At 48.5% G+C, this 23,938-nt stretch overlaps 1 protein-coding gene across 2 annotated transcripts in view; it reads left to right on the plus strand.

The window, feature by feature from the left end:
• Nucleotides 1-23,938, plus strand: part of SLCO3A1 (solute carrier organic anion transporter family member 3A1) — a 330,506-nt gene that overhangs the window by 236,227 nt on the left and 70,341 nt on the right. For both annotated transcript variants that reach the window (XM_017517954.2, XM_017517955.2), the window contains exon 3: nt 16,188-16,286. In XM_017517954.2, the coding sequence (XP_017373443.1) occupies nt 16,188-16,286 (99 nt within the window). The remainder of the gene's footprint in view (nt 1-16,187; nt 16,287-23,938) is intronic.

Consider the following 23,938-nt stretch of genomic DNA (forward strand, 5'->3'; position numbering starts at 1 on the left):
TTCTGTGTCTCAGCATCACACGTGATCGCCTCTCTCGTTCCATATCTCAGCATCACACGTGGTCCCCTCTCTCATTCCATAGCTCAGCGTTACACGTGGTCCCGTCTCTCATTCCATATCTCAGCATCATGTGTGGTTCCCTCTCTCGTTCTGTGTCTCAGCATCAAGCATGGTTCCCTCTCTCGTTCTGTATGTCAGCCTCATGCATGCTTCCCTCCCTCATTCTTTGTCTCAGCGTCACACATGGTCTCCTCTCTCGTTCCATATCTCAGTGTCAGGCATGGTTCCCTCTCTCGTTCTGTGTCTCAGCATCATGCATGGTTCCCTCTCTTGTATAGCGAGTGAGTGTTTTTGTCCAGCCTGTACTCTCCTTACAGTATAATGTGTTCATGACTTTCCTTCAATCTAATCAGCCTCCCAACCCTTTGAGGAAACAGCAGAGAAAATGAAGTTGGTCTGGCATGATTTGTTCCTGCTGAACTCTGTCTACTTCTGACAGTGACAGCTCCCTGCTTGCCAAACACGTAAATCCAGAATTTAATAATCCATCCTCAGTTTTCACCAGGCTTCAAAATCAGCAGACTGTTATGTCAGCAAGCAGCCATGTCACCCTTAGTGATAAATTAGGGTGAAGTTTGCATTTCACTCACACCTTGACTTTTTCCACAGTTCGTCGAACAAAAGCCATGGTGTAGGGCCCCACTGGAGGTGAGGTTGGAAAGGGGTGAGAATGTATCAGTTGCTTGCAGCTGGTCCCAGCCTAGCCAGCACCTCTGCGGTCTGGTGTTCCCAATCAGGACCTCAGGACACCAACCCTGCCTCTAGACAGGAGGGATTTCTGCAGCTGCAGCCTGTGTTCTGTGCATGTTCAGACTTTTCCCAGATCCAAGACATAGGTTTGATGTTAGGATTTCTGCTTTGTCCTAGAATCTAAGCTCAAATCCCTATCTTGTGCCCTATGTGTGATCACTGAGTCTCTACTCATTTGTTCCTATACAGGGCCTGGGGAGGAATCCACGGATAGACAGTGCCCCAGGGACCTGCTGCTAGCCCGCCCACTCTGCCCCCAGAGCCTGATTCTCGTGCTTCTCAGCTTTGCTCTGGTGCTCACGGGCCTCCTTGGACACTATACACCAGCACCAGAGCCAGGGCAGCCCCCACCGGTCAGCACACACTCAGAGGCTCTGGGCCACATCCCCACCTGTGCCCAGAGCCTCATCTGTGTGTAGTTGCACAGCCTGGCCTGGAGGCCTTGACCCAGCATGGCAATGCCAGGCCCAGGTCAGGGAGCCCGTGATGGCTTAAAACACTGAACTAATGTGATTCAACAGGTTTCAGGAAGATGAACCAATTTACGTACAGGCTGTATGAGATTGGGGAGTGTATTCGTCCATTCTCATGCTGCTAATAAAGACATTCCTGTGACTGGGTAATTTATAAAGGAAAGAGGTTTCATTGGCTCACAGTTCAGCATGGCTGGGGAAGCATCAGGAAACTTACAATCGTAGCAGGAGGGGAAGCAGTCACTTCCTTCTTCACATTGTGGCAGGAAAGAGAAATACGGGGAATACCCCCTTATAAAACCATCAGATCTCATGAGAACAGCATAAGGGTACCCACCCCTGTGATTCAATTACCTCGCGTGGGGTTCCTTCTGCAACACGTGGAAATTATGAGACCTACAATTCAAGATGAGATTTAGGTGGGGACACAGCCAAACCATATCAGGGAGGTTGCCCTGTGGTTGGGGTGATAAATAGAAGGCCTCCCTTCCCTTCTTGGGCTTTTCAGAGATGGTTATTTTTTTTTTCCATAGATACAGCTTGAGGACCTGCACTGATTACCACAGACCCCCGCAGTCATTTGCCCTGCCATGTCCTCCTACAGGTGGGGAAACCACCCTCAGAGGAGCTGGTGACCCTTCCATGCAGCACAGCACTGCTCCCGCCTCACTGGTGAGGCTGGCATTCCCTGGCATGAGAAAGTGTCTGGCTCCCTCTGGTGACAAGAGGAAGTGCCTGAGCCTTTGCCGCCATTTCCACTGGTGGTGGAGCACGGGGTGAGGATGCATAGACGAAGGCCCAGAGGTCCCCCACACTGTGGGCGTGGGGTGGCATCCCTAGTAGAGGCATCATGCCACTTAGGCGGAGTCCTGTCTCCCTCAGGACCCTGGGCTTCCCAGCAGCAGCAGGGCTATGGCTCCGAGCAGGGTCTTCAGCACTCTGCAGGTGCTGGTGCCTTTGGAAGTGATTAGATTTCTTTAAAATTAATTTAGAGTTAGAGGGATTTCCAAAGCCCTCAACATTCTGCTGCCATTTCCCCTTTCTGGGTGGGAGGAAGTGCAGGATTCTGCAGGCCCTGGGCTCCCATGCCACTGTGTGGCCGGAGGCTGGCAATCTAATTTTTCTCTGCCTTGATTTCTTCATTTGTAAACTGGTGGTGAAGACATCTGCCTCTCAGGGTTGTGAGGATTAAAGTCTATGCAGTGTCTAAAGTCCCTAGCACATGGCAGATATTTAATGGAGAACGATTTTGCTGTTGCCATTAGTGATGGCATCACTGGGGCTGGATCTCAAGGTAGCAGAGGGCTTTCCACCCTGGAGCAGCAGAAACAGAGTTAGGTCACTATATCCGCCTTGGGGGAACACGTGAGCACATTAGTGAACGAGAGTGTGAAATACTGGGAACTACACAAATTGGCTTTTGGGAGCACCAGAGCTGGCCAGCACAGGGCCTGACCTGGGTCTTCCCCTTGAGGCCTGGGCTCATCCTTGAGGTTTTCCAAGCCTGAGGGACCTCCACAGCAGCACTCCATAGCAAGCATCTCCTTGAAGCCGCATAGCCTGTGCAGGACATTCGTGAGCCCAGGAGCTGCCGTGCTCGCTGCTATAGGCAGGTCACAGCCTGACTTCGGTGTACCTTTTCCATAGGCAGCTGCAGCTGAGCCCTCCCCTGCACAGCCACACCACTGACCCCTTGCGTGTTTGCAGAGGACTCCCTCTACTGTCTGCCTCACATCTTGGGACTACCCCACACCTCTGCCTTTGCCCAGGCTGTTCCCTGCTGCCTTTCCCTCATTCTCCCCTTTCTTTAGTCCTCTGCTTTGGATTTAGCTCAGCTTCCCACTTCCTGTGCATGTATCATTGGGCAAGTTACTTAATGTCTTTGTGCCTCAGTTTCCTTACGTGGAAATTGGGAGTGTTTCTGTGCATAAGGTTGCGGAGGGTGTTAAATGAGATAGTACATGGAACGTTGTAGAACTCAGCCCTCAGTTCACTAGGCATCAGCACTGTCATACTTGCAATACACCTGCCTCAAAACCCAACTCTGGCCCTATGAATGGGAAATTGTCCTCACCGATGTGCTGTGGCTCATCTGCCATGCTTGACTTTGCGCCCTCTGAGAAAACAGTTTATCTTGTGTACCACATTTAGGAAACTTATTTCCAAGCCTGCCCTCTGCTAGGCATGGTGAGGGGTCCAGCCATAATGAATAAAAGGATCCTACAGGTCAGAGCTCCCTGCCAGTTTTCCACCCAGCTGGTCCTAACCAGGGAGCCATGCCCATGAAGGTGCTGATTTTATGCTGACATCTAGGCACCCAGGGATGGCTTCATTCACTCTCCTTGGGTCACCACAGGCATCTAGTACTCCGTGCCACTAGGAGGCACACCACAGCTTCCATTACCCTCTTACGTACTGCCCCACGTGAGCCTCACGTTGGTGCTGGGCGCTGTGTTAGTCTCCTGGGGCTGCCATGACAACGTGCCATAGACTGGGTGGCTTCAACAACACACGTTCATTTTCTTACAGTTTTGGAGGCTGAGATGGTGGTGCTGTCGGTGCTGGTGGTGGTTCTCCTGAGAACTCTCTCCTTGGCCAGCGGATGGCCAGCTTCTCGCTGTGCCCTCACGGTGTGTCCTCTGTACGGGAGCATCCTTGGTGTCTCTGGGTCCAAATCTCTAAGGGCACCCATCAGATTAGATCAGGGCCCACTCTGAGGGCTTCATGTTAATGCAGTAACCTCTTTAAAAGCCCTGTCTCTGAATATAGTCACATGCTGAGGTCCCTGGGGCCGGGACTCCAACATGTGCTTGAGGGGACACAGTCAAGCCCATAACGGGGAGAGCAGGGCAGGTCACTGCCCTGTGTTCCAGATGGAGCTGCAGAGACTTTGAGGCGTGTGTGCCTTGAGCACAGCCTCCTGCTGCTGCCAAGTGGTCCTGCAGAGCTTTGAAGCCTGAACTGGACCAAGCTCCTGCCATCTCTGCGCTACCCCGTGCTGGGGGCTCCAGTGTGGATAGCAGGGAGTCTGCAAAACCCTGCATCTGAGATGTCCCTAGAGAGCTTTTGGGAGGACCCCACTGGGCTCACATACAGAATGCGGGCCCTTATGGAAGGCAGTAGCTGTTGTTTCTGGGGATGGATTTCCTGCCTGTGGCTAGCCAGCCAGAGAGGCGTGTGGCGTTGCTCTTGTAAGACCTGGCTGGGGCTGGGGAGGAGGAATAGATGCTTTTTTCCTCTGGGTGGAGAAGCCCAGATTGGCAACAGTTGCGGCTTTGACCAGCTGCAGATCATCCCTGAGCAATCTAAAGTCGTCTACTTTTGTGGGATGACATTGTTATACAAATTATTCTCCATGATGCTGAGACTGCCTACCCCTCCCAGACCTGGGAAGTAGTCAGTTTACAGATCAACGAACATGGGGTTTCTCTTCCAGGCAAAGGGCTGTAGTGCCGCTACGGAGATGGTGATTTTTGCTTTTTTATAAAGAGGGTCTCTGCTTTTCCTGAGCCCACAATTGTTATGGCATGCCCAATACATGGAACTTTTTTTTTTTTTTTTTTTTTTTTTTTTGCATCCAGGCAGGCTAGAAGCAGAACTATAGAAAAAGTCTCAGGTCACATGCTATGACAGAAGAGGGGAAGTGAAGGAAGGGAGAAAATCTAGGAAGGCCCCTTGGAGGAGGTGGTATTTAAGGCAGGCTTTGGATGAATGGTCAGGCTTTGATGCACTGTTGGGGCTCTGGAGGAGAGGAGAAAGTAGGCTGAAGACTAGCATGAGCAAGGCCCAGAGACCAGACAGCACTAAGGCCATACCCAGTGCCCCAGAGGCCACACGGGGCACACCAGGCAAGAGTTCTGTGCTGAGCATTCAGCGTGCATGCTGCTTTGGCTGTCTCCACAAGAGAGATGCGAGTTCTGTCACCACGCTAAGTGACTCTGGTCTGGCCACGTTTGGTGAATGACTGCCCCTCCACCTTCCAGGGTGAATATCAAATTGTATCCATATTCTTCCTTTAACCCACATGCCCTGATGCATTTTATTTTATTTTTGGAAGGGGGCATTTTTAATTTTTATGGCTACATAGTAGCTGTATATATGTATGGGGTCCACCAGATTTTTTGACACAGACCTACAATATGCAATAATCACATCAAGGAAAATGGGGTTTCCATCGCCTCAAGCATTTGTCATTTCTTTGTGTTACAGACATTCCACTTAGACTCTTTCAGTTATTTTAAATGTGAAATAAATGACGGTTGGCTTTAGTCGCCCCACTGCAATATCAAATACTAGAATTTATTCATCCTGTCCATCCTGTCTATATTCTTGTGCCCATTAGCGGTCACCGCCTCACCCACCCCCTTCCCGGCCTCTGGTAACCATCATTCTACTCTTCACCTCCTGATACATTTTGGGTACCAGCTATTTCTTTGGTCCGTGCTGGTGTCAGTGGTGGTGCTTTTTTTTTTTTTTTTGTCTTGCTCTGTCACCCAGGCTGGAGTGTGGTGCCACGGTCTTGGTTCACTGGTGTGATATTGGCTCACCGCAACCTCTGCCTCACAGGTTCAAGTAATTCTTCCTGCTTCAGCCTCTTGAGTAGCTGGCATTACAAGGGCCCAGCACCCTGCCCGGCTAATTTTTGTATTTTTAATAGAGGTGAAGTTTTTGCTGTGTTGGTCAGGCTGGTCCCAAACACCTGACCTCAGGTGATCTGCCTGCCTCGGCCTCCCAAAGTGCTGATTACAGGAGTGAGCCACTGCTTTTTAATGGGAAAGTCTGGTTAAGGGTTAGCAAGGGCAGAGGCTCACTCTAGTCCAGCATTCTCAACCTGTCTGCAGGTAGAATCACCTGGGGACTTTGGGAAAAGCCAAGTTCCCAGTCTGTACTGAAGACCAACTTTATCATATCTCCAGGAGTGGGTCCTAGGGATTTCTAGTTTCTTCATACAAGTTTTCCAGGTGAATCCAATGCGCAGCCCAGTTTGAGTTCCAGTGATATGTCTAATCTAAGAGGTCAACAGGTGTGGAAATGTGGGAAGGGGCACATATGCTCTGGCTCTGTCAAATACTGTATGGGTTCCGTAACATTAGTGTTTTGTTTCTTTTTGTTTATGAACTTTGTGATGGAGATAATTCAATTATTACACAAAGTGTCTAACACTAATGGTCACCTCCCCACCCTCTCCTTCCCCGTTCACCTCCTCCTCAGACAGAAGCAAGGTCAGTTACATAATGCTGGTAGGCTGTTGGCAGTGGGCACCGGGTAACTGTGTACTGCGTGTTTTGCAGGTTTCCTGCTGTGTTGGGATCATGTTTTATTCATGTACATATGATGCAGAACGCTCCCTCTGAGGGGAGAACTTGCAGCCTGCAGATTCCAAGATGTGGCAGTACATTTGTATAAATTGAGGGCACGGAAGGCAAGTGGGAGATGAGAAACGCAGAGCCCTGATGTAGGGTTTGACGGGCATTGACGAAGTGGAAGCCAGGGATGTTCAAGCCGCCTGGAATTTCTCTTTTTTTCTAAGTCGACACTGCCCTCTAGTGGGGCAGAGCCACACAGCCAGCCGCTGTTTTCTCATTCCTCCCACTTGAGAGGACCATCTAGGGTTAAAATTCCTGCAAGTCCAGCTAAAGAAACAGCCTAGGGAGACCAGCCATGCACACCCCTTTTCTTGGACTCATTGTTTCTGAAACACAAAGATAATTCTAGAAAGCATCTGTTACCTGCCCGACATCAGAAGCTTTGCATGCATTACGTATCATTCTCACTGTCTGCAAGGTCGATGACTCTTCTTCCCAGACTCAGAGTTGGGAAATGAACCCTGCAGAGATTGAACCATAGAACCAGGATTCCAACTTGGTAGGAATCAGCCTTGGCTGGTTCTCAAGCCTTCACCACTATGCCATGATACCCGTTCTTTAGGAACCAGGTCCTGGAGTCCTGAGTTCAAATCTTCCACCGTGTACAAGCTGTGTGAGCTTGGTGCAACTGACTGATCTCTCTGCTCTTCTATATTCCCATCTACAAAAAGAGTATCATAAGAAGTCACCTTGTCAAGGCATCGTGAGAATGATTGACCTTGAATAGATCGGAAAGGGCAGAGAAAGAGCTGAAGAAAACGCTTGCCTCTGGATGGTAGGAAAACAGCGTCTTTTCCCCCTGCCGAATGCATTGCTTTTATAATCAGACCAAATGGCCCCTTTCCCTGTAAAGCGGTAGAAGTCTGCACCCATTCGGACCAGCCCTGTGAGGTGTTATAATAGAAGTGGCCGTTTTCTTCTGTTCCTCGAAGTTGAGTCAACCAAATCTCAAGATCCCTCTAAAGAAAACCTCAGGCTTCCCCCTGAAGGAATCTCTCATTTTGCCAAGTACAGAACCCTCAGCTCTGCCCTTCCACTGCCCTGCTTGGTGTTGTCTCTGTCACTGCTAAGAAGTCAGGACCGACTGTCATGTGAGCGCTCACTGTCCTCAGGTGCCCTCCCTCCCCACAGTCAGGAAGGGATCTGAGCAGGGGCTGGACTGCTGGGCAGCGTGACTCTTGTGCACAGGACGCTCCTCCTTTACCACTCTCCCAAGGACAGCTGAGAAGTACCTGGTCCTCACAGTTCAGTTCCATCAGCACCTGAAGTTCTATTGCAATGGATAATTGCGTTGTTCAGAAATACCTTCTTCAGAGAATCATATTTGTTTCTAGGCTTTCTGTCATTAGGAGAACTGTGTTGGGGATTTATTAAAAATTACTCCTAAGAAATAAGTCTTACATAGAAACAGACGGGAAGGGAAGATCTGCATGGGTATCGTGTTTCTGGGTGGTGAGAGATGTTGACTTGTGCTGTCGTCTTTGTGATAATGATTGCTAACATTTATTAAGCACTTACTGTATGCCAGGTACTGTGGAAAGCCCTTGTGAGGCATTAATCACTCAAAACCTCAAATGAATCCTGCGAGGTGGGTGCTGTTAACCTCACTCACAGGTGAGAGTATGGAGGCCCAGAGTAGCTAAGTACTTTTGCCAAGGTCACACAGCCAGTGGCTGCAGACCCTGGCCGTCCAGCTTCAGGGCCTGCGTTCTTGCCCACTGTGTTACTCTGCCTCTCTGTGCTTGGTTTATTCTCAGGTCATCCTTGATGAGCATGTGCTGCTTTTAAAATGAAAAAAAAGGGTGTTTGTTTTTAGGTTCCATGAAGGAAGAAAGACAGTACAAAGTTAATGATGTTTAAAGGGAAATATGAGAATGATGCTAATCCTTCACACAATCCTGTGTTCTCCACTTTCTCTAAAATAAGTCTAGTTTACCTAAGTGATTGAAAAAGTCATCAGACAAAAGAAAATCCTGCTTTCAGAGGCAGCAGTAAGAACAAATACCAGCTAATGGTTTTTGAGAATGTCTGTGCTCCAGGAATTCATCAGAAGCATTTTCCATGCACTACGTATTTGAGCCTCAATAACCCCTTAGGAGGTAGGGATTGTTGTCTTCTCATTTTACAGAGGAGGAAACTGAGGCCGAGGAAGCATTTTCACCATGCTCACAGACACACCAGTACAGCAGAGCCTTGACACCAGTGCTCCCTCAAGGCCAGTAGTACCTCTGTGTCCTTTCCCGCCCCAGGAGACTGAGGGTCAGAAACACGAATGGGTGCATCTAATGGCAAAGTGAGTAGGACAGCTGATGGCAGTCCCTGGGTTTCTGGGTGGCCTGTTTGGCTTTGGTTTCACAGGCATAAAGAGTTCATGCTACCAGGTAGCAGATGCCTGCCGTTCCCTGGGAGGCCTGTACTCCTCTCACCCAGCCCCACAGGCTGTTCACGTGGGAGCCACGCCCCATGCTACACTTTGACAAGGAGAAAAAGGATCACATGGCAGGGTCAACATTTTCCTCGATGTGGTGTGCACTGCCATAGCCAGCCAGTGTTGCCATCTCTTCCAAGAGCAGGCCTTCCAGTGAGCCCGCAGGAGACCCAGGCCAGGTGGAAGCAGAGAGAACAGAATGGGTACCATGGCGTCGTCCACTGGGAGCCTCAGTGGAAACGGATGTTATGAAGTGCTTCATCTGTGTCAGGGCTGGGCTCCAACAATCGCTCTCATTTCTTACTCACCACAGCCCTATAAAATGTCTTATTAGCACATGACTTTTCACATGCAACAAAGCAGCATAGAGAGGCTGAGGGGGCACCCCAGGTTTCCAAGCAGCTTAGGTTGGTAGTATGTGGGTCCACATCCAGCCAGCACTAGAACCCACTCTTAACCCCACCCTACCTGCCCTCTGAAGGGCAGCTGGGCCTCCTTGCTGTCAGTTTTGATTTCAGAGTCACCATGTCCCTACATCTGAATGGCCTCCTCCATTCAAGGAGCTGCCTTTGAATAGCAAAGTTTGGTGGTTTTTCTTTAACCCTGTCTGTTTGCACTTGAGCTAACTGGGACTCAGCTTTGCATTGGCTGATTGTGGTTAAGCTGGGAAGCCGAGTGTCCTGGGGCAAGCTGCTTAGGTGGGCCTCATTCCTGCTTGGATGCAAGTGGGATGGTAGCACCCAACCCATGCATAGTTAGGAGGAATCCTGAGATGAATCACATAGTCTGGCATCACACAGCAAGCACTCCCATAGCTGTTTGTGTGTATGTGTGTATATCACATGCGCATACGTGTGTATGAAAAATATAAAAATCATGTTTTCTTGCTTGAAACGTGTATATACAGCTTACAAATCGTTGTGAAACAAATATCTCCTTCTAGATGCAGTCCGATCGTGGGACTCACTAAGGCCACTTGCAGGGTCAGGCCAGGTGCCTGCAACCAGAAGAATTTGGAAAATACAACTGGAAACTTGGAATTTTCTGATCTGTTTTCCGTAAGTGGTGCTAGGACAATTTGCAGCAACAGTGGGGAAAATGAGCCTCCATGCAGTCTGTAAACAAATGAACCGCAAAACCGGCATTGGAGAATCTCTCCTCTCCACCTCTGCCCAAGGACCCTTCCTTCCACCAACAGTAACCGCCATCCTGACTTCTGGAATATTCCTTTTCCTGGTTTCCTTTATCGTTTGACTCCCTGTCCCTGAAGCGTTTACTTTGCTGTTTGGAATCCTGCGTAAGTAGAATCACGCAGCATGTGTTCTTGTGTTCGGCATGACATCTTTCAGCCGTGTTGTGGGTGATGATCTGTTTTCTTAGCTGTAGAATAACTGCAGAGCATGGAGAGATCACAGTATGTTTTTCTCTTCTGCCATGGATGGGCATTTGGGGTGTTTCCAGTTTGGAAATCTTACAAACAGTGCTGGTCCAAGCATTCTTGGATGCTTCTCCCTGTCCGTCAGCACACGTTCTGTGGGGTGTTTTCCAAGGACTCAGAATTGTGCATCATTGGATTGGTTTATCTTTACTTTTTCAGACCCTGCCAAGTTTTGCCAAGGTATTGTCCAGTTTACACGCCTACCAGCAGTGTAAGATAGCCTCAGGTCTTTGCCAACACTTGGTAGTGTCAGAATCTTTAACCAGTGGAAAATGCACTAGTACTTAATTGGGGTTTAAATTTACACTTCTCTGAATTCTAATGAGACTAATTGATCATTTTCCTGCATATTATTGTTCTTTTGGATTTCTTGTTTCAGAAAATACCTATTAAGGTTTCTGTCGATTTCTCTCCTGGTTTGTCTCTTTCTCATCAATTCGTACTAGTTTTTATATAGTCTATATATGAACTCTTTGTTTCTCACATGTATTATAAAAATATATGTGTTACACATGTATTTTCCCACATTTTCACATTCTTAGTGAACTCTTCTGATAAATCAGCTTCATTCTGATGAGCGAAAATGTTAATTGTGTTGTACTGCAATCCTTCAATAGCTAGTGTTTTTTAAGTTTGGTTTCAGAAGAATTTCTCTACTCCCAACATCACAAAGGTAGTTTACTCTGTCATTTTCTAGAAGCTTTTATATTTTCCTTTTCGCATTTAAGGTCTCTGATTCACCTGGAATTGGTTTTTGTCGTGAGGTGAGGCTCATTCTCCCCCCTGGAGTTGCAAATTGTCTTAGCACCCTTTATGGGAAAGACCATTCTTTCTCCACTGTTGCGCAATGCGTACTTTGTTATAAAGCCAGTGTCCGTAAGGGGCTGTTATTGGGCTGTCTCTTTTGCTTCATTGCTGTATTTGTTTTTTCTTGCGCCAAAAGCACCTTGGCTTTAAAAGAAGTCCTGCCACCCAATAGGGACAGTCTTGGCAGCAGGTGTGCTGCTTCACACGTGTCTAGAGTGGTCTTGGTCCATTTTTATAAACTATTTAGAATCAGCAAAATGTCCCCTAGTACTTGTATTATATCAGTAATAGTATTAAAGTTACATAATTCTTTCTGGATCAGAATAGTCCAAGTTTCCAGTTATATGTTCCAAATTCTTGTGGTTACATGCACCTGGCCTGACCCTTTATGTAGCCTTAGTAAGCCCCAGTCGGATTGCATTAGAAGGAGGTACATTGAATAGGAGAGTCCATAGCACAGAGACATCCGCAGAAGGGCTTGGGGAAAAAGCGCTGGTGAGGGAAAGAGGAGATTTGGGTCTGAGTCCCAGCTCTGCCCCCAGGTGGCCAGATGAGCTTGGGCAGGCCATTGCCAAGAAGAGTCCCTCACTACTTCCTCTGCACGGCCGCTGTGACTAGTGCGCTCATCCACACACCCTTTCAACAAAGGACGAACTTACTGTCCATCAGCACTGGGGTGAAATAGGAATATAAAGAAGAATAAGGCATCATCTCTAGCTCAGGGGCTCCCGAGCCTCAGGGAGACCTGTTCCTAGCTCCAGCTTCTCTCGCTCAAAGACAGCTTTAGGAAATGAGGTATGGAGAGGGTGGTGACTTTGGAAAGAGAAGGGCTGAGAAGCCAGGTGAGTGCCAGCCCTCACTGCTGCAGGAGAGACACAGGTGTCATCTATTTTGCAAACCCTTCCCTGGGTCTTTCTGTGCCCCAGACACTGTTCTAAGAAGTTTTCAGGCAGGAGGTCATTCAGTCCTCACCACTACTGCATGAAGTTGACCTAATAGTGCTCCCACTTTACAGAAGAAGAAACTGAGGCATGGGAGGTTAAATATACCTTGCGCAAAGGTTTACGCAGCCGGGAAGCCGTAGAGCTGGGATTTGCACCCAGGCTGTTTATTCTCTTACCCGGACTTTTCCCTTAGTGGGTTAGGAAACCGCAGCGTCCACTCCTTCAGGCTTTCTAACGATGCCTGGGGCCAGGTACTGAACCACTCTGAGATTCTGATTTTCCCTTGTGAAAGGGGCCTAGTAAACGTGCCCCTGGGGCGAGTCACCAGCTTCCAGCAGATTAGGCATGTAAAGCGCTTTCTATTGTATGGGGTCCCTACCGATGTACATGAACCTGGAAGACGGCAGGGGGCGGCACCTGGGGGCACTGGCCCTTCATTCCACGGGAATCCCACGTTTCTGTGTCTGGCACTCCTCCCTTGAGGCAGAGCATTCGAGGCGGCTTTGCTAAAATAAGAACAAAATCACAGCCTGGCAGGAGGGAACCTAAGGAAGCACGCTCAGTGTAACCGTCCTGTGAGCCCAGAACCTGCCTCGCACACCTGTGACCGCTGAAGCTGCTCATTTCACTTGTTGTCCTGAGATATTTCTGAAGGCGCTTTCCGATGCATGAAGACCCCTCCCACAGTCCCACCACCGGACCGTCCTTGGAAAAATAATCGAGAATGCGTGGCAGCTGGAGGTTTACCTTCAGGTGTCTGTGAGGAGGAGTGACATAGAAAAGTGGCCAGAGGCAGCACCTGAGGAGGAAGATGCCGTTCATACAAAAATACGAGCACGCAGTGTCTCTGGTGTTTGGCAGGGGGTCCTGTCAATTCCATCCTGTTCTTTTTTGGGTTATCTTTGTTCAGCTGAAACCCAGATGAGAACAGGACCTTGAAAAAGCCACAGTCCAAACTCTGTGGAACGCCACGTGCTCTCATAGAGGAACTTGGTGGAAAGGATGTCTCCGGGAGTGGTGTCTCCACCGCAGGCCACTGCTGTTCCCTGTTCAAGGCACCAGCCCCACTCACCAGCCCATATGGGCCCTGTGGTGCTCCTGTGGACAGCTGAGGTCTGCAGCTTGAGGGACATCCTACCTTCTCTGCAAGAGGGCAGGAGGCCTGGGACCCTGGAACCCCCAGCTGTGCTGTAATGGTGATGTCAGTGATGGCTGTGATTATTATGATTTCACCGTCAACGCTTTTGTCCCCAAGCATGGGGGTGACAGCACAGTCTTATGCAGCTTGCTGCTTGTTTTTGTTTTTCCAAGGATACCGAAGGTTCGGTCCATTGGCCTATTAAGTGTTCCTCATAATTCTCACTGTTCACTCTGTAGGGCGTGGATCAGTGATGAATACATTGCTTGGGGGATGTATTTAATTTTAAGAGAAGAAGGCCTATGATGATGGGTGATGGGAGAGGTGCTGGGAGTCGCAGCAGATGATGAGTCAAAAGGGTAGGCACAGCACCTTTATGTTCCTGCGCTCTGCGTCCCATTCTTTTGGGAAGGCCTGAGCAGTGAGTTTGCTTGCTGAGCCGACTTTAGAGTGCCCGTAGCTCTGACCGATGGCTTCCGACTGTCTGCAGCCTGGAGGGGAGGGGACTCCGGGACTTTCAGGTCTAGCATGGGTGCCGCTCCTGACTTGGACAGCTGCTCTCTGTGCCCTGCCTCCTGCCGCTTTCCCAGCTCCTCTGCCTGCTGCTCTTTTCCCTAACCACAGCCCCACTAAGGACAGCCCCCAAATTCTAGTCCATCCCCAAAAGATCTTTTCCAGTAACATCCCCTGCCCCCAACTTTGCGTGCTTGGTTATCGTAATCTAAATTAGGACAAACCAGAGTTAATGTGCTAATCATGTGAATGTCAGCCCTCTCCAAAGTGACACGTTTTCATTTTTTTTTAATGTGGCATATTAACAGAAATAAAATTCTGCAGTTTCTGGTTGGCCACGGAGTGACTATTTGGAAACAGTTGAACTTCCAGATTTCTTTGTGTCCGAGTAGGATTTTGCTGAGGGTGGTCTCAGCCCTGTTTCTGTGATATGAACCGTGTTTTCTTCATTCTTTCCTTCGTCAAACATATCCTATAAGCCCTCTTCAAGTGATTGCTTGGGGGTTCTGGGTTCCTGTCTGTAAATGTGTGTTAGTTCGTTCAGGTAGAAAGAAACATCTGAGGCTGGGTAATTTATAAAGAAAGGAGATTCAAGTGGCTCATAGTTTTGCAGACGGTTCGGGAGGCATGTGCTGGCATCTGCTTCTGGTGAGGGTCTCAGGAAGCTTCCAGTCATGGCAGGAGGCAAAGGGGGATCCCTGGCAAGAGCCTGAGCAAGAGGGAGAAGGGGATGTCCCAGGCTCCTGTAAGTAATCGGATCTGGTGTGAACTGAGTGAGAATGCACTTATGGCCAAGGCAGCAGTACTGAGCCATTTGTGAGGGGTCTGCCCCCACAGTTTAATACCTCCCACTAGGCCCTGCCTCCAGCATTCTGGATTACGTTTCAACATGAGATTTGGAGGGGACAAACATGCAAACTGTATCACGTGGCTTCCTTTGCCCAGTACTGAAAAACCATTTGCCTTCCACTGTGTAGTTTAAATTGTTTTTCCCCACTGCAGGTCAGTGAGCTGGGAGGAGGGAAAGCTTCAAGTCAGCGAGGCCAGGATTTTTTACTGTTTGGTTCAATGCTGAATCCCCAACCCTGAGAATAGTCCTCGGCACATAGAAGGAGCTCAGTGAACCTTGATTGAATGGAGGAATATGTGATTGGTTCCATGATGACATCATTGGTATAACTGAGGCTGAGTTGGTCTACCCCTATGAACGGGCTAGGCTGGACAGCTACCCTCCGCTGGGCTTAGGTTCCCTGCAGTGAAAGTCGTCTCTCACCCTGTCCCTCAGGTGCCCGTGTGGCTGGTTAGCACCCACCCTTGGAGCTGCCTGGGTTGGAGTTAGCCATGCATGGACTGGCCTCATCAGATGGCCAGCTTCTAAAGGGATGGGCCCTTCTTTACTACTGTTTTTACCTCCAGTGTCTGGAGAGCTGTCAGGGCTCCCGAAATGTCTACCAAATTGAAATAGAAATAGATACAGCCTGTGAGTTTGAGTTTGGGATCAGTACTTGTTTCCGAGTGTCCCAAAATTTCTGTGTGAAAGACCACGTATTATATCCATCAGATGCTTAAGCACTGTCCAGAGCCTGGCATCTGCTCAGGTCCTACAGAAACGCTTAATTCCTGAACAGCTGTTACAGCCACAACAACAATGGAAATGGATAACAACTTCAAAACATGCAGAGACATTGAAGAACTGAAGTTAATAAATATGTAATTACATGTTAGATATTTACCACTGTGTGAACTTCGTTATTTGCTAAATTTCAGACTCATACGTTTTATTATATTTAAAAATAATTTGCAGCATAGATTATCCTCACTTCACAAAAATTCCTGAGTTTACGCAATGGATGCCAAGGGACCTTAGCCAACTATAAATTAAATGAGTTATATAAAGCCAAATGAATGTAAAAGCAAAATTATAAATGTCTTTTCAAAACTGTGGATGGCAGAAAAAGTATTTGATGATAGATGTGGATGTATTTCAATATGTTTGATGTGGGGTGAAGTCCTCTAAAAGTAAGGGGCACAAATTTCAAAGCAACCTCCCAAAATACTATAAAATTGTAGCACAATATACAGTGCTTTCATAGAGTTTCCAAAAATTAGAAATATGTGCTTTCCCTTCTAGGATTTTTAGATTAATTCCTCCAGTGTCATCTGTAAAAGCAGACAGCTTGTCTCATTAGTGTAAAATAATCTCGTTGACATTTGGTGATGTTGCTCATTGCTCTGTTTTGTAATCTATTTTTTTCATCATCTTCTTTCAGGAATCCTGTTCACAATGCTGGTATTCGGACCAGCCTGCGGGTTTATCCTGGGCTCTTTCTGTACCAAAATCTATGTGGATGCAGTCTTCATTGACACAAGTAAGGAATACATGTTGATGTCTACCTTCTATCCACAAGCATTCCTCCGTCATAAATGCAGCTTCAGCCTATGGGTTCTAAATCCTTCTTGCTAAGAGACAGTCTTGATGCCCCTGCCTGGAGCTGGGGATTGCCTGAGATTAGATCAAAGGACATGAGTGTTGGTTCAGAGGGTTGACTCAAGTCTGAGTTCTGCCAGCATCTCCCTAGAGGCTGAATAACCCCCAATAGCTGATTTTACTCCTCAAATCTATATTTTCCTTATCCGTAAGTAAAGGGTAACAATAATTATATCTGCCTGGCAGATAAGAATTTAATGAGAGCGTCTGTGTAGAAACGCGCGGCACATGCTCATTGAGTGGGGGCCCGTTAGCCTCTGTGAGGATCCTGCCTTCCAAACTAAAAGCTGGAGCTTGTGTTCTGGAAGTGCAGGTGTACGAACCGGGTCAGTGAGACAGAATATTGGAAAATCCTTTTAGAAGACACTGTTGTGGTGCCGTTTGTGAGGAAATGTCCACATTCAAAACCACTTTAAGCGAAACTTGGCTTCTAGCAGGAAGTGTGAGTACATTTCCCAGAATGCTCTGAGCTCCCCAATCCATGGTTGTGGGATTGTCTGGGATGCCAGATCGGTGGGCTAGGCTATGCCGTGGTGACAGGCAGTCCCCAAACCTCGGTGATTTTATACAAGTAAGGCTTATTTCTTGCTCACGCTACATGTCCGGTGTAGGTCAGCAGTGTCAGGGGCGGGGAGACTTGGCTCATCGTGGTCACCTATTGATCTAGTCTCAGGATCCATAAGCATTCTCAGCCCCCCGGGCCCAGGCTCACAGATGTTCCATCCTGACCCCAGCTTGCACAGGTACCAACTCAGGAAACCACTTTCACTTTGGCCCTTGAAACCTCTACTCGGAAGTGGCATGCAGTGTTTCATTTGTCAAAGCAAGGCACGTGGGGTATTAGTTTTCTGTTTCTGTGTAAGAAACGACCCCAAGCTAGCCAGGCGTGGTGGCTCACGCCTATAATCCCAGTACTTTGGAGGCCAAAGCAGGTGGTAGGTCACATGATCAGGAGTTTCAGACCAGCCTGACCAACATGGTGAAACCCTGTCTCTACTAAAAAAACAAAAAAAAAAAAAAAATAGCTGGGCATGGTGGTGGGCACCTGTACTACCAACTACTCGGGAGGCTGAGGCAGGAGAATTGCTTGAACCTGGGAGGTGGAGGTTGCAGTGAGCCGAAATTGCGCCATTGCACTCCAGCCTGGGTGACAGAGCGAGAGTCTGTCAAAAAAAAAACAAAAACAGAAAAACCCAAACCATAATGATCTAAAACAGCAGACATTTTTTATCACACAGTTTTTTGTGGTTTTTTTTCAGTGGGTCTGGAATATAGAAGCAGCTTTCCTGGGCATCTGTAGCTTCACTGGGCAGTTGTAACCTCTCATGAGGCTGCAGTCAAGGTGTTGACAGGTGGCAGCCTGGTCTTGGGGCATCCCAAGGCTCCTCTTGGGGAGGATCCACTTCCATGCTCACTGCCATGGGCCCGCAGGAGGGGGAGATCTCACAGTGACACCCCTGAAGCAAATAACCCAAGAGAAGGTGAGAGAGAGCACCTGAGGCAGGAGCCACAGCCTTTTTATAACCTAATCTCAGAAGCAATGTCTCATTACTTCTGCTGTGTTTTGTTTGTTAGAAGCCAGTCACTTGCTCAGGTTTGGTATCAAAAGAGAAGAGATTATTACACAAGCACCGGAACACGGGGCAGGGATTTCAGGGGACCATCTGGGTCATTGCCTGCCATGTGCTGTCACATCTCTGCTTTGCATCTGAAACGGATCACTGTATTTCCTTGTAGCTTAGCATGTAGCAAAGCCATGTTACCTTTCTCTCTGAAAACAGAGGGCGAGAAGCCATTCCAGCCTTTGCTTCTCATGCCGATCTAACCTCAGGATCAATAAGAACTCTCAGTCCCAGGTTCTCAATCCATCATCTCTTGACAGTGCTAAATTTACTAATTTACCCCAAAGAAATAATGTGGTTTTAAATCCAATCAAGTTGCTCTGTGATTCACTCCATTAATCCCACTGATATAGTTACTTATAGCTAATGATGTTACAAATTTCCAAGTGGGGAAAAAAAAAATCAGAGGCAGCCCTATGTATTTATACTTTTAAAGTGCTGAGTCTGTTCGGTAGGTGATTGATCGCTGCTGTGCTGCAGCAGTCGGCTGGCCCTTTGAACCCAGTTCCTACAGAGTGCGGTAAGGGGTGGGCAGGGAAGAGACGGGACACATGAAGTGAGTCAGTTTCCGTCTTGCTCCTACAGATAGGCCAGCTTCCTCTGCTGTACCCAAGGCAGCACCAGACAGGGCTGGCAGAGGGGACAGAGAGGAGGCATACTCCTGCTGCAATGAAGAAGCCACTTTGAAGGGTAGCAGAGTGGCCAGGTGGCATATTTTGCCTGCAGTGGTATCAGTGGTGGCCTGGAACCGAAAGCCTGTGAATGATCAGAATGTCAGAGCTGCAGAGAGCCTCAGACAGCATTCTTTACAACACTTTCATTTTACAAATGAGGAAACTGAGTCACAGAGAGGGGAAGGGATGTCCCCAATCCAAGAAAAGTATCTCTGTAAAACCCAGATCTCCTGAGCCCACCTGTGGTTATTTCCACTTCAACCTCTCACTCACCAAACTCTCTTGTGAGAATGAAACGGCATCTTTTCTCAGTGCCTACAATGGCCAGTGGGTAGACAGATGGCCGGAGGGGGCTTAGCCCATCCACTCCCACTTCCCTCCATCTGCTGAGGCTGCTCCTTCAGCCTGGAATGCTCTTCCCAACTTGCTGTGTTCAGCGTCTCTGTTTGCCTGTTAAGGCCCAGGCTGGAGCAGTGTGACCCGTGGTTCCAGGCTCTTTGGCTGCTTGATGCCTGCAGGGATGTAAGGCGGATGGGCTCTTTTCAGTCCCGTCTGGGCATCTTGCTGAGGACAGCCTTCCCCACCAAGTTGACAGCGGACTTCCCTTTCTGTTTCTAAAGATCACAAGGCGCATCCTCAGGATCTTTGGGTCCTTCCCGAAAGCACCGTGAGAGTTGGTGCTGCTTTGACCACTAGAGGACAGAAGAATACCATTTATCCTGTTAGGGAGTCAGCCGCAGAGCGCTGTCGTGTCCACCAGTTTTTACCGTTTCTAATCTTGTGACTGAAACTTGCCGCCTGTAGGTGGGTTTGGGCTGTATTTGGGGAGGGTATTCTTGATTTCTCTAGGGCCTCCCCTATCTTTTCCTTGCTTTCTTAAAACAGAGCCCTTCTGGAGGGCTGACCAGTGAATGGGAACCTTGCTGTAGGCATGAACATGCAAGAGCCACATGCATGGCCACATGTTTCTGAAGTCCCAACCGAGACTGGGGTCCAGGGAGAGCAGCAGCCCGAAATTTGTGGAGAGGTGGCAAGACAGGTCCACAGAAAGCCTGGTTAGGGCAGTTGGAGGAGGGAGGGTGGTGTCCATTACATAGCCTGGTGCCGGCATGGAGAGGAGACTCCAGTGAGGAAGCCTGGTTGAAACTTGTGAGGAGAGGCAGCTGGGGCTGCCAGGGAGGGTTGGTTGCAGACATGGGCCAGCTCTGGGGTCCCGGTGGGACCCTTGCCCGGAGGTCCCAGCTGGCTCCGCTTAGACGTGGGCTTCTGCTGCTGCTGGCTCTCATCCGCATTGGATCCCTACGTGGTTCCCATTGCTTCTCGGCTCGAGGAGACTGAATCCCTCCCCTCAGAGGTGGGGGAGGAAATGACAGTGCCTCCAGAACTTCTTTTTTAGGTTTTCTTTGTTAAACTGAAACCCAGATAGGAACAGAATCTTGAAAAAAAGAAGGAATTGGTAGCAGAGGATATCTTGAATCACTGACTTGTTCACCTTAACGATATGGATTTAGCACAAGAAGGGGATTAAAATAACAGCAGCCATGACTGGGCCCCTTATTAAAGCGATCCAAAGATTGCCTCATTGGAGCCTCAGCTCATTCTCATGGGAGTGCAAGTCATTATCATACCGTGGTTAAGAATTCAAGCACTGGAATCAGACTCCATTCGCATCCTGACCACACCCCTTACGAGTTCTGTGATCCCTGCAGTGACACTGCACACACATCCTGAGTCTGTGTGTGGATGGCCGGAGTTACTCATGCAAGCGTTTAGCACAGCCTGGCATATAGTAAGCACGCAATCCAGACATGCAGTGAGAAATCGGAGAGGTTAACAGCTTCCGCAGCTAGGGATAGAGCAAGGATTCATCCCCAGGCCTGACTGACCTCAAAGCCCCACTCTTAACAGAACAGCTGGCTTTCCTGAAACAGCTCCAGGAATTTAGCCAGAAGGCAGCTCCCTTCCATGGACAGAGGCCTCACTGAGGTGCCCTGGCCTCGCCTGCACATTGGTGCAGACTCGTCCTGAGGCCCTCACAGACGGCTGCTTGGCATTTGCAGCTGGAACAAGATGCGGCCATCTGTTTGCTTCACAGAAAAGGTCAGCAGACTGAGAGCCTCCCGCTCTGCCATCCTGAGGGCCGGCTGCTGCTGCCAGATTCCTTCATCTTGGACTAGTGAGACCAGTGGCTGGGATTCTAGGTGTTCAATGCCGCCCTCCAGCCTTAGCTCCTTCCTCTTTCTCTTTTCTAATTACGTTTGTAACTTAACGATACTCTTGGAATTCTTGAGTCCCATAGCAAAAGAGGTTAAACGAATAGGTAAATGAACTACCAAAAAAAAAAATAATAAAATCTCCAGAAAGACATAGTAATGTCCGTACAGCCCGGGAGTGAGAAGTGAATGTCCCCCATTTGCTTTGATCTGATCTTCTCACAGTCTCAGGTAGCCTCATGAGTGTGTGGGTGGGTCGATTGGCTAGTTTTAAACTGGTTTAACTCTTTTCCCAGTGACTTTTCATTTGACTTTGGAAATCGGTAGAAATCTCAGTGAGCTCCGTAGTTCAGTTGACGTTTGGCAGAGGGAGCAAACAGCTCTCAACTTACTCAATACAAGCAACAGACTAGGACAACCCAAAGTCAGATCCAAAGAGCGGAAGAGTTATAAAAATGGATCTTGCAAGGCCAGGCACAGTGGCTCACGCCTGTAATCCCAGCACTTTGGGAGGCCGAGGCAGGTGGATCTGCTGAGGTCAGGAGTTCCAAGGCCAGCCTGGCCAACATAGTGAAACCCTGTCTCTACTAAAAATACAAAAAATTAACTGGGCATAATGGTGGGCACCTGTAATCCCAGCTATTCAGGAGGCTGAGGCCAGAGAATTGCTTCAGCTCAGCAGTTGGAGGTTGCAGTGAGCTGAGATTGTGCCATGCAGTCCAGCGTCAGTGACAGAGTGAAACTGTGTTGAGAAAGAGAGAGAGAAGGGGAGAGAGATAAAGAAGGAAGAAAGGGAAGGAAGGGAACGAAGGGAGGAAGAGAGAGAAGGAGGATGGAAGGAAGGAAGGAAGGAAAAAGGGAGGGAGGAAGAATCTTGTAAAGGAGAGAAACCTTCTGTCTCTAAGGAAGGAGGGAAGGAAGGAGTGGAAGGAAGGAAAGGAAGGATCTTGTAAAGGAGAGAAACTTTCTATACCTGTTGACACCTATACGTCAGGACAAGCCCAAGACGTGCATAGACATTTCATGGTCCACCCAGCAGATGGCTCTCTTTGCTCTACTCTGCTCCCCTTTTTTCCCTTCCCTTTACCAGACTCCTCTCCCAATGAAATGGCATATTTTCTCGTGTCTGGAGTGACCACGGGGTAGATTCGTGGCTTGATGAGGGAACTGAGCGTATTCACTTCGAGTCCCTTAGTATACCACACCTTGGCTCAGCCTGTTCCCGCAGCCTGGGATGCTGTCTCTGCCTCATTTATTCAACATCTTTCTTCATCCACGTGCCTAGTTTTGTTGGCAATTGAGTGCATCTAAGTAACTGAGACACATTGGTGCTTTTGGTTTTGTTCTGGGCATCTTACTGAAGGCAGCCCTTGCCAGAAGGCTGAAACTGCAGCCACTTTTTAAAGTTACGACGCTGGAACCAGAGAAGTGAAGAGGTCTTTAAGCCTTCCTCCCTACCTTGGTCTAAAACAATACTTTTGCTATGCCAAGCCTACCTGAGACTCCTGTTCTTATAGAACGTGGGTTTTTATTTCCTAAACTTTTTGTTGTAGTCAGGAAAGGCTAGGTTATGCTGCAGTAACAACCAGTTCCCAAATCTCTGCAGCTTAGAATAGTAAAGTGTTCTTTCTTCTTTGAGCTAGATGCAGCGCAGGTCAACAGGAACATTTCATTTACTGCAGCCTGTCAGATACCATGTGTCAGGCTCCATACTGTGGAAAGAGAGGGCGGAGCTGTGCACTAGCTCATACACACTTCCACCCAGCAATGACACATGCCCCCTCACTCACATTCCATAGGCAAAACTCTGTGGCTTATGGTTACACCTAACTTCACAGAGTGAGGGAGGTATCGTCTTCTTTGTCCTCAGAAGAGGAGTTTCTAGTGCAAACACTGATAATGCCTACCACACCACTCTCTTCCAGCCACACACACAACTTCCCCTCAATATCACTAGTTCTGAAACAGTGTCCATAAAGCATTGACAGATAATTGCCAACAGGTGGAAGGCGATTTTTCACCATAAGTCGCCAAAATGCCTCATAAAAATAGCATTTGTTGGCTGGGCACAGTAGTTCACTCCTGTAATCCCAGCACTTTGGGAGGCCAAGGCGGGTGGATCACCTGAGGTCAGCAGTTCAAGACCCACCTGGCCAACATGATGAAACCCTGTCTCTACCAAAATACAAGAATTAGCTGGGCATGGTGGTGGGCACCTGTAATTCCAGCTACTCAAGAGGCTGAGGCAGGAGAATCGCTTGAACCCAGGAGGCAGAGGTTGTGGTGAGCCAAGATCACACCACTGCACTCCAGCCTGGGTGACAGAACGAGACTATGCCTCAAAACAAAACAAAAAAAAAAGTATTTGTTACAGAGATGGACAGAGATAAGACATTCTCAGACAGGTCAAACATTAGCTGTCTTCCCCAGATGAGACTCGGCAAGCCTCCCTGCCGAGGGCAGCACGTGCCACAGCTGAGCGGTTTCCCTCCACGTGTTATTTCTCTCTCTGCCACAGTGCTCTGGATAATTGAAATGGAGAAAAAAATCGATACTTCCCAAAGCAGTCAGTGATGAGTGTCTTGGATCTACAGAATCCTGCCGTCCACCACCTGCATGCAGGCCCCTTCTCCTGTCCTTGCCTAGTGGCAGACGGGCTTTGGTTCTGACACAGGTGACATGCCCATCCCCATCTTTGAAGCTGCGGGCCAACGTTGGCTTTCCCCACACAAACACACACCTGCAGGGAGCACGTTGACATGTTCACACAAACTGCCACCTCCCTCATCGCTGTCTCTCTCCCTGGGATGTTTTCTCACCCATAGAACAGCCACTAACTTCCTAACTAATACATGACTTTTCTAATTCTGTTCCCCCAAACAACTGCTAGGATTTCTCTCTCTTTAGCTGCTCACATCTGCCAGCTTTTCAATTCACCCTTTATGGAGCCTGGAGACAGTGGAGGGAAACACTTGAGCTTTCTTTTGCTGTCTTGTTTTCATGCATTGCTTGGCAGCAGGTGAA

Source organism: Cebus imitator, unplaced genomic scaffold (genome assembly GCF_001604975.1).
Source record: "Cebus imitator isolate Cc_AM_T3 unplaced genomic scaffold, Cebus_imitator-1.0 Scaffold19, whole genome shotgun sequence".
Classification (NCBI taxonomy): Eukaryota; Metazoa; Chordata; class Mammalia; order Primates; family Cebidae; genus Cebus; species Cebus imitator.